This window comes from Oreochromis niloticus, linkage group LG12 (assembly GCF_001858045.2).
Source record: "Oreochromis niloticus isolate F11D_XX linkage group LG12, O_niloticus_UMD_NMBU, whole genome shotgun sequence".
NCBI classification, from domain to species: Eukaryota; Metazoa; Chordata; class Actinopteri; order Cichliformes; family Cichlidae; genus Oreochromis; species Oreochromis niloticus.
The window spans coordinates 14,673,527-14,691,249 of NC_031977.2; the positions used below are offsets into that span (position 1 = coordinate 14,673,527).

Consider the following 17,723-nt stretch of genomic DNA (forward strand, 5'->3'; position numbering starts at 1 on the left):
GCACTTCCTCTTGACCTATCTTTCTCTTGCTTTTCAAGTACGGAAGGATAATTACCTGGTGCACATATTTAGCTGTATTGCACTGAAGTTATTTAGCATAGTTTCATTTGGATGCTGAAAATTAAGTGTTGCAATTAGAAAAAAATCCTTTTGAAAAGCATTTCCTATCATCGGCATTCAGCTCTCAGAAATAAATGTGCAGTTTCACATTTGTATTGTAAATGCAGACAGTCTCTATCTGTTATGAACACATTCATGTTTGAGATGCCGGTCGGTAGATCTCCCACATAACATTACAATTTTTGGCTCTGAATATTTCAGCTGATGGCCACAAAAGCACAGGGGACTTTCAACCTTTATTGCCAGTTTTATGTCTATCAGTCATCCCTGGTTTTAACTTGTGCACAGAAACCTACATTTACAATTGTGGAATCAATATAGCTATATAAGTACAGGACTTGGGATCGTTGTTTTGAATGGTTGTTGTTTATAGCCAGTAAATCAAACAGAAAAACAGACTGAGTAAATCTAGGTGTATAATACAAATACTGTAGCCTAACTGTGCTACTCCATACAGGCCATTTACACTTATAGACACAATGTACATAAAGGCAGTATTCCAACAACTGATGTTAAGCTCAACGTTTTATTATCTGCAAAATAAAGATATAGTATAAATTAGGTCTAGTTAGAGACTAGACAATGTCTGGAATTTGAGAAATTGCCTGAATCCTCATCCTTACAGACACTTACCAGTAGCCACTCTAATTTTATCCCAGGGTAAGTAATAGCTAGCTAGACAGTTGTAGCTGCTGCCACTCGGATGTGCTGACTTGCTTTGTGTTCACTGTGAGAACCCGTGTGTGCGTGTCGCTCTGCTAGTGTGTGTGCGTATTAAGTGCTACTATTAGTGTGAAGGTTTACAGTGATTAGTTCTCAGTTTGCAAAGTACAGTGACTGTGACAGAGCTTGACACCACTGCCGACATGCTGTGTTTTGCTTTATTTTAAGCCCTCTTTATTACTTTCTCATCTCCCTTGTTATTTTCCTACAAGTCGTACTCTCTTTTGTCGTTGTCATGCCGTGCTCATTCACCTCGACTGTATTGGTCGGAAGCTCATGCTGTTACGCTATCTTCCACTTAATCTGCAGATGCACGTTATGAAACCTAATTTTTGGGTACATTTTGAAGTTGTTATTTTCATCTATGTTTATCCCCTATATGAAAATACTTGTCTCTTGTTTAGAAGTACTAGTTTCAACAACAGCTCTCTGTTTGTAGAAATGTTTAACATAATCCAGGATTTCTTCTGCTGACTGACTTGCAGTGGAGTTTAGCTTAGCTCAAAGGGTTAATAATTTACTATTTCATGCAACTACAGTGTAACTGAATATGTACATGTTGTTTGTTCTTGTGTTTTCCTACATTTGGGAGGAGAGGAGCGCAGGTGCTGCAAATATTTACTGTATCCTGTATTATTGCAAATTTGACTATTAAGTACACTTCTACTGCAGGAACAGACAAACAGCTGAGCACAAGCATAATTGTAGGTCTTTGAGGCTATAGATTGATCACATGTACGGTATCTCTTAACCAGAAAACTGCAGTACAGCATGTTGCAAACACTATTACAGGGTGATTAACAGTGTTGTCACTCTCTCTTTGTAGATAGCTGCAGACGAATTCATCTTGAGGCAGTATGGACTGTGATTGTGGCTTAGGTATTAGTGTGAAGGTTTCCAGTGATTAGTTCTCAGTTTGCAAAGTACAGTGACAGTGACAGAGCTTGACACCACTGGCAACATGCTGTGTTTTGTTTTATTTTAAGTGTCCTTAATTACTTTCTCGCCTCCCATGCTATTCTCCTACAAGCCGTGCACGCTCTTCTCTTTGTCTTCCTCTGCTCGTTCAGCTCAGCCGTATGAGTCGGAAGCTCATGCTGCTATCTAACCTGTCACTTTGGGCTTTAGTATCCACACGCACTTAGTGAAGGTTAATATTGGGTAAATTTCAGGCTGTGGAAGTAAGCTTAAAGCAGACATCAGAAGAGGCGCAGAGTGTGTGATTGTGTGCAGTTGCAATGAAGCAGGTTCTCAACCAATATTTCACTATCTCGAGATGAAGTGCCTTATGTGGAGTCTCACCCAGTACAGCCTCTTTACCAGATTGCATTCTGCCTAATGGGAATCCCCAGAGCTGTAACCATCAGTCAGTCCTGACATTACACATAGACCAGGATACACACACACACATAGTCATATTTGCAGCCACACACAGCTTCTACAACCTAAACGTGAACCCAGTCTGGGCGTGCAGCTGGAGCGTGACTGAGGGCTTCATGGGAAGTTTTACTGCATTTTTCCCTCCTCCTGTCTCAGATCTCATGACACACATCAGTGAGCCTCCTCCAGTGTGGTTCTTAATAACAGAGGTTTTGACAGGTAACCTATTGGCTAACTCCGAATAAATCTTCCCCCTCTGTATTAGTGAGGTTAATATAGCTGGGCCTTTCAAGGTTAGAACTTTGTACGGTCTCGTTTTCTGAGATTAATCACACTGAATTGCTAAATGCTACAAATTAGATGTTAGACTGACTTATTTCCAAAGGTAGTCTTTATATATATATTTATTATAGTGTCAAAATTATTGCATTAATGTGTATTGTTGTCACATACACTGTGATTTTGGCTTAGGTTTACCTAATTTTGTCGTATTTGATAATTAAAAAAAACTATTAGTCTCATTGACTGAATAACAGAGCAGGTGTTTTATTATGACATAATGCATTATTGATGGACTTCTAATGCTGTCAGCAGGTGTTTTGTCATTTATATTCATTCTGCTTTACTCACTGAAAATGTTAGCGCTAAGGGTCAGGATCTACAAATCTGACATCAGATTGTTGGTAAATTTTTGCTCAGTGTATTTGCATACCTTAATTTTGAAAAAATGGTTGGCAGGTTTACTGTTGTATGTTTTTGGATTTGAGATTTTCTACTACACTACTGTATAATCTCTAATATAACACATAGTTTGTATTGCCAGTGCATGGACTTTGGACTCCTTGTGGGGATTTGTGCCAAGCGTAGCATGAAGGGGGGTTTCCTGATGTTGGGAGGAGTTGTTGCTTTTAAGCAGTTTGAGCTTCAGCCGTATGAGCTTAAAACGGAAATTGTCCTCTTTTTTGGCAGCTTGTCCATCTATGTCAAGACAACGACCAAAACTTTTCTTTATGTGATCTTTCATTTATGCCCCCATTTCATTCACGTGGGCTGATGCGAGTCACTTTACTCTGGTTTCACTCAGTCCTCTCTATGCCGTCTTCAGCTTGATCAAAATGCTGCCGTCAGGCTCCTCACAGGCACCCAAAAAACAAGATCATATTACACCTGTTTCAGCTTCTCTCCATTGCTTGGTTGTGAGGTTTAGAATTGATTTCTGTTTGTCTGTAAAGACCTTTATAGTTTGGCTCCTTATATCACCGACCTTTTACACTCCTACTCCATTTTCAGGTGCCTCAGCTCAGCTCATTAGAGTTTTTTGGCTGTCCCACACTTTAGATTCACACTTAGAGGAAATCATATGTTCTCCATGCGTGGCCCCAAACTATGGAACAGCATTCCCATCACACTCTGATCTGCTCCCTCCTTTCTCTTCTTTTATTTATATTCATTGGCGTTTGAGTCTGTCTTATGTGTTCAGTGTGTTTTTGTCTGCCACATTTGTATATGTTTAGCACCTATCAGCAAATCCAGCCCTCTCTGAACTTTCCTTTCTTTAAAAATCGATTCCCTTGTTTACTTTTGTATCTATTTTGCCTGCTCTGCAGCTGAATAGATACAAAGTTATTTCCAACTCAACTTTTGTGAAGTTGAGTGAAGAAATAAGGAAATAAAAACAAGAGTATATTGCTGAACTCTTTAAAGGCCTTTTTATTTCCACCTCCACCCTTCACCCATCCCTCACAGCGAAATTAAAACTCTTCTTATTGAGTGTGATGCTTATTTTTAGAGCATACTATTACACTGTCCTATGCTGACACGTGATTAACTGCTCATATATTATCATTTAATAATTCAGACCCGTTTGTCTGGCCTGTACTGACACAGAAAGCTATTGATCATGAATGCATAATGAGCATCTAGTAATTGATGATGAAAATGAGGAAGAAGAAGAATGAATTGTTCTACACAGCAGTGTAAATCAATGTGACAGACACCATTGTTGTCTTATTACATCTTTCACCCTGGAGTCAGAAACAAGCACCTTTCATTAGCTCATTAGAGAGCCTTCATTAAGATAGTGTCATGTGGAGCAGACTATACTAGGTCTCGACTAAAGCCCGACCGGTACTAGAATTGTGCGGCCTGTGCTTTTTTTGGATTGTTTAGGAAGTAAGAAAGAAAGATATGAACATGTCACCTGGTTTATATTGAACTATCAAAGGCAGGTCAAGCGATATATCAGATATATATCAGATATATCAGTGTTCAAGTAGGCATAACATCACCATCTTAACACAATCTTCCTGTAGCATGCATTATAAGAACTTTATTTGGTTTCCAACGCTAGTTTAAAACTGTTCTATTTTTTGCCCCTGCGTGAATAATAAACTAGAGGCGTGTTTGTCCTTAAATGTGTGGCTGTGTCTAACAGAAACACACATCAGCATGGAAATGAGGTAGTCACAAAAAAGCAAGAAGTGAATATTGTAGTGGGGTTTGAATGACCGCTGCACTGTGAGTGTATGAATGCCACAATCACAAACTTCATTTCCTTTGATGAGTTTTCTCCTAAGACATTAGTGATTGTTAAGGGGTTTGATTGGAGCATTGTTTGGGATACTTGCTTCCACTTGGATTGATTTATAAATGGAAGCATTAGACTTTGATGAACCTTGTCTATATTTTCACTCTGTCCCTGTAATGACTGTGTGGCAGCCTCATTTAACTGGAGCTGGAACTGGTAGTTTTTGAAAGTGTCTCAAATTCACAACGAGTACTGAAAAGTCAAATGCAAATGATGAGAAACAAGCTTTTTTCACAAGGTCGGCAGTGTTCGCGTTCATCATTTTGGAAAATTATACATACAAGTTATTGTCTATAATATTTTCTCATAATACCAGAAACAATGAGCTGAGAAGCTGAAACAGTGGGATGCTGTATGCTTCATGATTTTTGTCACATTAAGACTGAAGATCCTGTTTGCATTGTCCCAGGAGGAAAAGCTGGGATTTTCCACATGATAACATGAGAGGCTGAATCATTTCTGCTTTGCTGCAAATTATTTTTTCATTGCACTGTGAGGAGTGGGAATATGATTTTTGATAATGTGAGTATATGTCAGAGCTGTGCATTAATACCAAAAGCAAGAAATCAACTTGAAACTATTTTGGGGAGTTTTAGTGAAGACATTTATTCAAGAGAGACAGAGAGAGTGAAATAGAGAAGAAAAACACGGGAATGTTGTGGGAATGTTGTGCAATCTATGAAGGGGTAATAGACAGAGAGGAAACTGAAGAGGTCATAATGAGAGTGGTTGTCAACATTATGTGGAAAATAGCTGTATCAACTGAGCTCAGTCTACTGTGTTTTAATACAAGCACCAGCTACTGCAGATCAAAGGGAAACACTGCCACATGTTGACTTGAGCGTAACTTTCAAGTATAATGTGCATGATGCGCACATTGCTTTAATTTAACATTTGGACCCAAGCGTGTATTGGTGGGAAGAAAACACATTGAAAGGCTGATCCTATTAAAGGGAAAAATGTAGTCTCATTATAGCCCTGATTGGGCTTCTGTGTTAGTTTTTAGCACAGCTGCTGTTTTCCATTCACTCTGTCTCCTCAAACCTGTGTGCTGCATCATCTCCACTGGCTCAAAATAGTAATCCTTCAGATTTTTTTAAATTAATTGGGAAATCAACAAAGTTGCAGGGATGAAAATCTGGTTAATGGCGCAGATTTTGTTGATGTGGCTCTCTGTGGTGTTTCTGGCACGCATCACATTTCAGGCCATTTGAGCTCATTGACCTCTCTCAGAACCTTCAGTTTACTTTACAATAGAGCCATACGCTGACAAATTCAACAGCTTTAATGGTGGAAAAAAAAAGGGCCCTAAACTCCAACAAGCGTGGCTCTCCTCACCTGCAGTCGGGCTTTGAGTTGTGGGCTCTTCAACTGAAAACTGCTTAGACTGATACTTCCAACAGTGAGAAGCCACTCTTGATTTAATGTGCACTGTGAACATTCATGAGTACACAGTGGTGGAGTACACTTTAGTTTGTTTCAAGTACAGTCATAGATTTGCCCTCTAAACTTACTCTGCAGTTAATACAGCACTCCAGATAGTGAAATAAAGCATTAAAGTAGTAAAGGCCCATTTAGTAAAGGCTGACATTATTCTCTTAAGGTATGCTCTTGAACTTTAATTGAAGAGTGTGAGTAACACTAATAATGTTTTCTTGTTTTGGAGTGTTTGTTAATCCTTTTTCAAATGACCGTTTAAAGTGAAATAGAAGATTTTGTTGGAGTGGGTGTTTTTATTTATTTATTTATTTTTTTGGATAGTGGATAGCGTGCTCTTACTGCAGGCCCAGGTGTCCCACATGGCAGTCTGCCTTACTGGCAAAGAGACACAGAGAGCAGTGCTTTTATGGCCAGTGCTCATTAGTTGTTCTGAACAGATAAATGTCTGGTGGATTATGTTCTCAGCTGTCTTTCAAGAAGACAGAGAGCTGCTATCAAAAAGAAGTGTATCATGGGCTTTTAGATGTGTTGATGTTCCACTCCCAGGGCAAATTTACCTGGTCTGTACTCCTCCGAGTCCTCACTTAAATACATTTATTTCTACTCTCGGATACTGTTACACAGTTTTTGTGGTCGGTTTTAAAAGCATCATACAAAATTAATAGATTAACACTGCGAATGTGAAGTACGCATTAGCTGTTTGTGTTCTTGGTCATTTCTTGTCTCTCAGTCAGATCTCTTGCTCACTTACCCACTGGTCTGTGGAGCCAAAGATTTGATTTAGGAAGGAGGATTAGAAGGAAAACCAAATCTTTAATATCTCATTTCGGGGAAATCATGGATTTTCGATTACACGGGCGTCGCTCGAGAAAAGCCCTTGTTCCAAATACAGACTTTTAGTGCTTCCGACCTGTTCACTGAAATGAACTGAGACGCACAAACATAGCAACAGTGCTGACACAAGCATCATGTTAGTAGGTGAAGCTTCATGTGAGTCAGTCAATATTATCATTACTGAATCTGGTCCCAGAAGCCTCCTTTGCTGACTCTTCCACCCATTCCTTAATTCCATGAATTAAACATCCAAACCAGTTCAATTAAAATACGTTACATACATATAAGATAATTTCTTTTTACTTCATTGTTCAATCTTCACAAGTGTAGGCTATCTTAGCAGTATAACTATTAAAGCAAAAAAAGGCAAAACGCACACTTCAGTAGCTGTTTCTTTCTTTCTTTCTTTCTTTTTTATGTCAAGCCAGTATCAACATTGCTCAGATAGCAAGATTTTCCTCGTTCCACTCGCCTAGTCAACCTGATTGTTTCCTGTCCAGGGAAGAGCTTTAGAAATCTCCTTGTGTGAAGCTGAAAGAGCAAATGTGACTCAGTGTTGTATACTGAGTGCCCAGAAAGCTGGGTTTTGAATTTCCTGATGGTGTATTTAAAGACTTAGAAATGTAAAGTTTACATTTGCTTGTGATCTTCTCAGTACCTCATATGTTTTGCTCAATAATTATTAGCATAAGTGCAACTTAATGGCAGAAAGAGAGAGAGACGTAATCACTTTCCTATGGCAGCACTTCAGTATCCAGAGCACCCATTTTTGTGACCTTTGCATGTTTTTCGGTGTGTGGCACATTTCTTCCTTATACCCAGTGTCCCCTTCTTGAGCCCTCCTGTTCTGTAGCTTTCTGCTCATAAAGTGAACAAATGTCCTGGCAAACCAATGTCACAGTGTGTGGATGCAGACTGTGTGGAGTGAGGAGGTGGACCCAAGAGCAGATATTAAAAAACTAAACTCAAACTTAACAGAAGGCGAACAGTTTATTAAGGCTGGTAAAACATTACAAAACAAAAGTCAAAGGCGAAACTTAACAATAACCTAAACTTGGAGAACCCAGTCTAAACATAAACTCTGGAACATGAACATAGAAACCTGGCATGGAAAACCTGGAAGACTTGGAATGGTTATATAGATCTGGAAAAATTGCATGACATAGCAGGATAGCAGACGATTGGATGAGGAATGAATGAAAACACACAGGAGGTGACCAGGGAAGTGGAAACACTTGGGAAAACAGCTGATTAGAATGAACATAATGACACTACAGGGGAAGTGAAACTAAACACAGTGAACATGGGACACCAGACCTCTTGAAAATTAAACGGGAAACATAACGGGACGCAGACATGACACGAGCTTGACAACATAGGACACGCATGCATGAAACATGACAGGTTAAGACACGCAGACTCAACATGACAAACCGAAAAGGGAGACTTAAACACAGGGGGTGATGACACAAAGGGATCTAAGAAACACTGAACTAAAACGGCAACCAAGGCAAAATAGAATGAGCTTATATAACCTAATGAACTTAAACATAAACCATAAACGTCAAAATATATAAAAACTCAAAACGATGAGTCAAATGACAACCAATCCATGAGACCTCCTACAAAACCTATAGCTTATTGATCTATCTACCTAACAGCCCACATTTGAGACATAAATCACCTAATTTTTATGGGCTTTTCCCAAGTGTGCAGTCTTTTGAAAAATCAGATATGAATGTCATACATAATGGTCGGTTTCCAAGAAAGCATCTCCCTGCTCGCTCCTCTGTGCTGTACCCACTCTCACTCATATTCGGCCACCCACAGCACCAGCCTTTTCTATTTCATACTTTTCAGCCTGCATGTGTTTATGGCCTCATAAAGCTGGCACTGTGGGATGCAGAAGGTCTGAATCAATGATGTGTGTCTGAGGAATATTGACCTGCTGGGATACAGAACGAGAGCGAGATAGAGAAAGAAAGTTGGAGCACTTTTAGAAAATAATGCCTTTAGCTGCACACTGTGGTTTGGGACAATTTCAGATAGTTCATAAGTTATCAGCTCATATCAGTGATATAAGATGTTGCAGCTTTTTCTTTATTTTTTTCTTTTTGTTTCTCTGACATGACTGGCTGTATATGTTTACCTCTCTTCTTGTTCTTATCCTGTCATTCGTGTCCTCCTGCTGCAGCTTCCTTGCAGTAATGTGTCAAGAGCAACGGTGTGTAAAAAGCTACATGTGTGTGTCTCTAGTAGCTCTGCGAGTGAGCTTGAGGGTGTGTGAGTTATTTTAAATGTGAAGAAATGGACACCTTTTCCCATCAGGCCAGTGTCTTTGCATATTTGCTCTAAGAGCAAAGCTTCCTAGCACTGAAAGAACACACCACTTAATATATTACATATGTTAAAATATTGAGTATACTATAAAATTATGCTGACGATAATAGTCAACATAATTACTCACGCTTCATTTTTATTATAGTGACAAAATAACCCAGTCGACAAGTCGTATCATTACTGTTCTTTACTGCCTCTCATAAGCATCAGCAATGTCGTTATGTAGGAGTCAGATACTCGCTGGTATTGTCATGCTAATGATAGGGAAAGACTCTTATCTTGAACTGATGAGACATGTGCAAACACTGAGCACAGAAGCTTTTATCCACTAGTTCCCGTCCTGTCAGTCAGCAGTTCAAGCTCTTTAAGAGAAAACAGAGCAGATTGTTGGATATAAAAGATATGCTCTGTGGCTGCTTGATCTCTGTTGCTTGTCAATATGTAGCATATGTTAATGTACAACATATAGCCAAAATTCTTCCTTTGACTTTGGAAAGCACCGTTAACGTGCAGCGCATCTGCACATCTCTGTTTGTAGATAAATCAGAATTGCTCGATATTACCATTCCCTCCCTTGGTGTTTTGGTCACAGTGATAACACAACAGTGATTCAAGTCACGTACTGTATAAACAGTCACATCAGGGTACTGTTTCATTGGAAGATAATACACATCATAATTATAGTTACCCAAGTCAAACAAATTTTCTTTAGATATAGCGCAATATCACTAAATTTGCCTCTAGGGTTTTTTAACAATCTGTATAGCGTACATAACCCTTTACTCTCAGAACATCATGTTAGATAAGCACAGACTCCCCAGCAGACTCATTAACAGAGGGGAAATAAGAAAACCTTGGGTAGATATAGAAAATGCTTGAAAACAGATATGCAGTAAATGAAGACAAAAAAAATGACAAGGAACTTTTAAATGACAACAGATGATAACTTTACAACAATAAAATAGCATTCGTCTTCAAAAACTGCTGGCATTGGGATACATTCAAAATGCAGTTTAAATGACTATAACAGAATACTATTCAACCAGAACCCTGACAGGAAAACAGTAATCTGACTGAGTGAGAGGAAGCAGGGCACTGTTTTGGCGCATTGATAGATCTAAGTATCTGAACTTTTCTGTCACATCTTCAGAATCAGTATGTATCTTTAAAAAAAATCTATATTTTTGACAGCACTGTAACTTTGTAAATTTGTGGTAAGTTAGGCAGCTGACAGACTAAAGCCACAAGTTAAGAACCTTGGAGTTATTTTAAACCTTCTTTTTTCAAATCCCACATAATTTAGATTTCAATACCAAGATATGCTTCTTTCAGCGTGGGAAAATCTCCAAAGTGCAATCCTTCATGACTCTCCACGATTCAGAAAAACTTGTTCATACATTTAGTTCCAGTAAACTGGATTATTTCTGTTCTCTTGGCTGGATTTTCTAAGAAAAGAAAAACATTAGCAGGCTGTAGCAAATTTAGAAGTTCCATGGTTCACTAATATAAGTAACCAAGAGGAAGTCACTATATTTTCTGCACTGGCCTCCAGTATTGTACAGAATCCACTTTAAAAGGCTCTTGTATCTAAAGAACTTACACTGTCTTGGACCATCGAACGTTTCTGACAGTCTGTCATGTTATGTTCCAGTTCGCTCCCTGAGATCCTTCACTGCCAAACTGTTAGGCAGAGAGACAAAATAGTTGAGGATGCAGTTTTGTTTTTCATTCCCCAAACTTTGAAAAGGCCTCTATTCAGGAAGCACATTTTACCAACAGTTTTTGGAAACTCCTAATGACACACTTCCTTGCTCTTGCATTTAAACTGTGTTTTGACTTAACAGGAATAGAGTCAGCCTTGGTGCTTTTCATTGTACCACTGTACTACTCGCTGTCAGTAGCTCACACATATGTGTATACATACAGGGAGTTTAACAGCCAGTCATGTGCACATAACCTCTCAGAGTGCAGCTTGTGTTTTAAGTAATGGGATACAGCTGTAAAATAACATTTTATTGATTTGATCTAAAATTATTTCTGTATGGGTTAAAATTAGATTTATTTGCTTCCATGTAATCTAAGCAAGTTGTCCCTTTGGTAGCCTTGTTTGTTGATCCCATTAAAGTTAATTGTTTTTTGCATTCATTGTAAGCATCGGTGCCTGTTTGCAGTTTGTGCCCCACGGAAAAACACTAGCACGAACCAATGCCGTCACCTAGTGGTCATATAAAGCCACTGAAAACATTTAATATTTGCATCACATGACCGTAACTGTGAGTCATGTGGCCGATTCTCTCCGAGGCTGCTTCACAGTAGCATATCAAGTTTTTCATATGTTTGTATTTAAAATTGGTCTGAGGGGAGAACACAGTGCAATAATAAATAGTATAAAATAATACAAAAATAAAAATACTCTAAAATAAATAAATAAAATCGTATGCTAAAAAAACATAGTTTTCACGTTAAGAAATTGTGCAGAGGCAGCATTTGTTTATTTTTAATTTGACAAAATCCCGTAAATCCTGATTACTCTATCAGTGGGCAGAAACAAATATTTTTTTCACAACAGAGTTGCTGCTCTTCGGTAAATTCCACAAAGTGAAGAAGGTGATGCCCGGTTGACCATTTAAATAATAGAAAAATGAAAAATGGCTTTGTCCAATCAATATTTAGATCGTCAGTGTATGCCGGAATTGTATTTTAATTATATCCGACTGTGTGTTTTTATGTGTTTGCTTTTCTTCTTCTTAGGGACCAGTGATCCATACGTGAAGTTTAAGATTGCAGGGAAGGAAGTGTTTAGAAGCAAGACCATCCATAAGAACCTCAACCCAGTGTGGGATGAGAGAGTTAGCCTTCTGGTGGAAACCCTGAGGGACCCACTTTATGTCAAGGTACAGCAGATAAGTACTGAGGCAAAAATGTCACCTCGCTCTAAAATGTCTTTCTTTAAGTTAATGTTAAATCTCTCTGTAGAAGTTATAAAGAGTAAAAGGTCTCCATTTGTACCATAGCTGTACTTAAAGTAGCTGCTTTATATTTGTCCCTTTGTAGGTCTTTGACTATGACTTTGGACTTCAGGATGATTTCATGGGCTCAGCATACCTCTATCTGGAGTCACTGGAACATCAGAGGTCTCTTTCTCTTATTTGACTAATAATATTTTATTAACTGCCTGTTTTATGCACTTTTAGACACCCTTGGTCTTTTCCCTTTGATTCACTATTAAGTAAACAGTCTGATTGACTCTGTATCTATGGATTGCCTTCAAAGCCTGTACTGGCAAATAGATATAGTCTTTGACGTCCCTCTAGTGGTAGTCTTTGGTACTACAGCTCATATTTTCATGAAGCCAAACGTTTGCCTGTGAAACCATAGACAGACATACACTGCAACAAATATCCCTGTTATTTAAAGTAATGTACAGACATATTTATTTTTACAGTTTGTTACTGTAAAATTAAATATAATATAGAACATAGAATATAGGACATGACCTTTATAATACAATGAGCTGATGGACTGGTATCATATGGTCATTTTCGTGTTTCCATTATAATCTATATTAAAAGTTTAGTTATAGTAGAGTTAGAGTTATAGTTAGTTAAAGTTAGAGTTATAGTAAAATATATCAAGTAACTGACTTTCTAAGTATTGTGCATCTAAATCTAAGCTTACAAGAACAAAAGGAATAATGTAAGTTTGTAAAGCTCAAATCCATCAATATTTTTGATAATCTAATCACTCACACAAAGTGTACTGTGTTTTTACAGCAGTTTGTTACAGTATAAAGTATAGTATCTCAAGTGGGACTGATTATTTTGCATTATATAGTGTGAACATCTCAGGGAAAAGGCACATGCATATGATTTTGGTTACCTTAGCTTGTTTTATTTCTAGTCACATGGAGGCTGGGTGAATATAAACTGGCAACAGCACACATTTAATCTTGCTATATGCAGGTGTTATTTCTGATAATAATGATGAGTCCAGTCTAATCGGTTGCCCTAGCCGGCAATCAGTGTGATGGGAAGTCACCTTACACAATATACTGTTTTTACAGAGGAGAATATGACCTCATGTAAGAGGTTTCTAGAGCAAGTATAACTCAGTGCTTTTACACCTATGACAAGTTAAGACACCTGCCTTAAAAACTATATAAAGACCTTGAAAGCGAATTAGTAAAAGGTTAAATTAGCTCAATAACTTGTTTTTGTTTATGTTGCATGGCTGTGTTGATGTTAACATAAAATTCACTAATAACATCACTAGATGAATTTTAAAGTTACTTTTTAAATTTTTCACCATGCATTTTTTTACTGCTTGTACAATTTATATGTAAGTGCTTACAGGAAACAATATGGCTTATTGTTTATCTCCAAAGGGCACTGGACGTGACGCTGGACCTGAAGGACCCACAGTACCCTGAACATAACCTGGGCAGCCTGGAACTATCCATTACTCTGACACCAAAGGAGGGAGACGTGAGGGATGCTGTAAGAAATCTGGAAATCTATAATAACTCTGATTATTCATTCATCTCTGTCTTTTCATGCATACACCACAAATCCTCCTTTTCTGGGGGGAATCACTCTTTTATCTTACTTGCTACATAAAATAAAGAGTATCCCATCCCTACAGTAGGCCAACATGGATGAATCATATTCCTAATCCTTCACTTTAGCATGAGTTTTCCGAAAGACACTAAAAAGATCATTCAGATAGTTTTAGGACATAAATGAAGTTCAGCACCCATGTTACATGTAAACGCTGTGTTCAGGTTGTGCTAAAGAACAATGTGCTGGTTTCGTTCAGCCTCACTTAGTGGAAACTCAACTCAGCAAATACATATGCATAAACTAAAGTGTAATGAATATGTTGTGTGTAAAAGTTGCATGTTCAAAGAACACTGGATCTTCTTTCCTAATTATGTTGGCTCGTGCCTCTGCGGACGTGCATGGGGTTTCGGAGTTGCATTTATTTATGTTCAATTATTTGTTTGGTTAATTGGACCCCTGCATGCTCGATTCAGACCAAGGCAGAGTCATGGGGGAAATATTTTATTCCTTTTGATCTGATGTCTTAATTCTGCAGCTTATTTACTACTGTAGTTCAGAGAGTCCACAATTGACAGAACAAATAAACTCTATTTAGGTTAAGCACCAGTTTGGATTTCTCCCACTGTGAAAAATTGAGTACAAGGTTATAGTAATAAATTCTCTCTGTTGCCATCTACTGGTACGAACCTGTAAGATGGAATAAATAACTTTAATTTGCTTTTTGAGATCCTCGAGCAACCGATGACAACTCAGCGTCAACAATGGGACTTTACTCAGTTATATTAAATTTGATGAGCGCTTGTTTAACATGATGGGATTTATTTCTTCATTTTTTTCTCAAAAACAGAGAGGGCCAAAATCTGTGACATGTGAAGAAGACTCAATGCATTTTAAGGAGATTTTTATAGCTTGCCACCACAAAATCTATTTGTGTGTCCAGTGAAGTGAAATACTTAATTACAATTATTCAAATATGTGAGCAGGTAAGAGCTTTAGGTACTGCCTTTACTTGGGTCTAGGGTGGAAAAGGGCAGGAAGAACAAGTGTATAGAAAATAGTTATTAAAATGTGTGAAATGTATCAACAGGCACCAGTGTATATTATATAAATACATAATTTCTGACTCCATAGAGTGTTTATACTGTACATTCACTTAACTTGCATGATTGTGGCTGCCCTACTCTCCCTGTCCCCCTCACACCCCTATCACTGACCTCCATGCCCTTTAACCTCTGGCCGTTCAGCCTTAAAGGGAGATACTGGGGGGTTTTCTGTAACCGCTGTGTCTCATTTACAGACCATGCTTTTGAGAAGGAACTGGAAACGATCTAGTAAGGTAAACTAAAACAGCATGTAACTCATGAAACCTCTAACTGTACTGTAACCCCACTACCGACCGCACCTCACCTGTCCTTCTTCACTGGTGTTCTGGTACATGGATGGAGTCTCGGTGGCCCTTCCCCTCCCTTCCTCCGTTTCCTCCTTCCACAAATGTGGTATTGGCAGTTTTTTTTTCTTTAATATTTCTTCAGTTCTCATTGTCACCAGCTTATTTTCCACAAGCTGCAATATACTTTGCATCAGCTGAGGTTATGTCAGCTCATTTTTGGAATGCAAGTGAGCTTAAAGGTGAACTATTCTTCACATGTGTGAAGGCAAGCCATACAGTCAGGTCCGTAAATATTTGGACAGAGACGACTTTATTCTGATTTTGGTTCTGTACATTACCACAATGAATTTGAAATGAAACAACTCTATTCAGTTGAAGTGCAGACTTTCAGCTTTAAATCAGCGTGTTGGTGAACCCTCTGTATTTACTTTCATGGAGTCTTCTCTTCATGGTAGACTTGGATATCGATACGCCTCCCTCCTGGAGAGTGTTGTTCACTTGATAGGATTTTGTGAAGGGGCTTCTCCTCTCCATGAAAACGACTCTGCGATCATCCACCACTGTTGTCTTCCATGGATGTCCAGGTCTTTTTGTTTTCCTGAGTTGACCAGTACTTTCTTTATTTCTGAGGATGTGCCAAACTGTAGATTTTGTTACTCCTAATAGTGTAGCAGTTTCTCCTATGTTTTTTTTTTTTCTGTTTTCTCAGCTTAAGGGTGGCTTGTTTCACCTAGATGGAGAGCTCCTTGGAACTCATGTTGTCTGTTCACAGCAAAATCTTCCAAATGCAAGCTGCACACCTCAAATCAACTCCAGGCCTTTTATCTGCTTGAATGATAATGACATAACAAAGAATTATCCACCATCTGCCCATGAAATAGCCTTTGAGTCAAATGTCCAATTACTTTTGGACCCTTTAAAAAGAGGATGGCACATGTTAAGGAGCTGAAACTCCTAAATCCTTCATCCAATCTGACTGTTGACACCCTCAAATGGAAGCTGAGAGTCTGCACATTATGTCCATGTCCATTACAGAATTATAATTGAAATATGTTTCCATGAACAGGTCTCCAACTATGTATGGACCTAACTATATGTGATATAAATACATTAAGGGTGGAAGAAATACCTTACAGTCAGTAGCATGTTTTTTTCAAGAGCACTTGTTGTACTAGTTGTAAAGATCAGCAACAATTGTTAGAACTTTTATTAATAACTTGCCAACTTTGGAGCCATTTTTGTGAAATCAGTCAGTAATAATGCAGCTCAACAGTTCAAATCATTCATCAGTGATATATCTGTGCTTCTTCCACCCTTGATTTGCGGTGCATTGCAGCTATTATGTGGGAAAATAAGGCAGATTTCTATTCTGGGGTTTTGAAGAAGTCCTCTACAGCAAATATGCTGTGAGATATGAAGTATTGTTGACTTTTGACTTTTTACTGACTATAGGACACTCCTAGACCCCTTTTACATCCAGTGAAAAAACATTTTGACGTCATTTTGAGTTCCCATCTTGCCGCACATAAGGAGCTGTTATCTTTTGGTTTCATTTTTTGTGATTCTTGTTGGCCGTGAGGTTGAACAGAAAGCATGCTGTTTGATGTTCCGCTTCTTCTTACTGACTCGTGCATGACGCACATACCTTGTCTGTTTTTTTTTTTTCCCCAGGAAAATTCATCAATTTTAGTGACAGGAATCATTTTGAGCTCAAAATTGAGTTTATTCACACTTTTATTTTGTTTGTTTTTTTACTCACATTTCACTTTTAGTGTTATTGAGATAGAAACTTTATGATATCCACCAAGAGACATATACATTTGAAGTATGTTTGGTTGGAGATGGGCAGACGTCCTGCTGTATCGTGCCTCCCCAAACCAAGCCTTTGAAGCCTCCAAACTGTGCCACCCTGCCTGTGACTCGGGAATTCACTGAAACACTAACTATTTGCTTTTGCTACCCCACCAAAAAAGCACTGCTCCTGAGTGCCTGCTTGCCTCTGTGTTGCATACAGTACATAGTTATTTTTACACCACCACTTCTTCCTTAAAGAAGCATATATGACTATTGAACCCACTGTAGAAGATGCAAACTTTTCAAACAGCAGTTTGAGATAATAATTAGGAGGCAGAGGCATGTTAATACAGGTCTGTCTAACTTTACCACAGGGCAAAATGCTGATTTTGGGATTATTTTTTATATCTTTTCTGCTTCGAGAGGGCTGGCAAAAGTTTAACCCTGTGCAACGCAGTATTAGTTCTTAAACTGTATTAAAAGACTTTCAGCCTGTGAACATCTTTGTGTATGCTCTCCATCCTGCTGTGTTCTGGCAGTGAGATATGGATTCCTA

The 17,723-nt window shown here is 38.4% G+C and overlaps 1 protein-coding gene across 7 annotated transcripts in view; it reads left to right on the forward strand.

Moving 5' to 3' along the window:
* The window catches only part of mctp1a (multiple C2 domains, transmembrane 1a), a 129,630-nt gene that overhangs the window by 53,231 nt on the left and 58,676 nt on the right, over positions 1-17,723 (forward strand). For 6 of the 7 annotated variants that reach the window (XM_025911985.1, XM_019366017.2, XM_019366019.2 and 3 more), the window contains exons 3-6: positions 12,176-12,318; positions 12,479-12,558; positions 13,809-13,920; positions 15,281-15,319. In XM_025911985.1, the coding sequence (XP_025767770.1) occupies positions 12,176-12,318; positions 12,479-12,558; positions 13,809-13,920; positions 15,281-15,319 (374 nt within the window). The remainder of the gene's footprint in view (positions 1-12,175; positions 12,319-12,478; positions 12,559-13,808; positions 13,921-15,280; positions 15,320-17,723) is intronic. The other variant, XM_019366018.2, reaches the window with a different exon arrangement.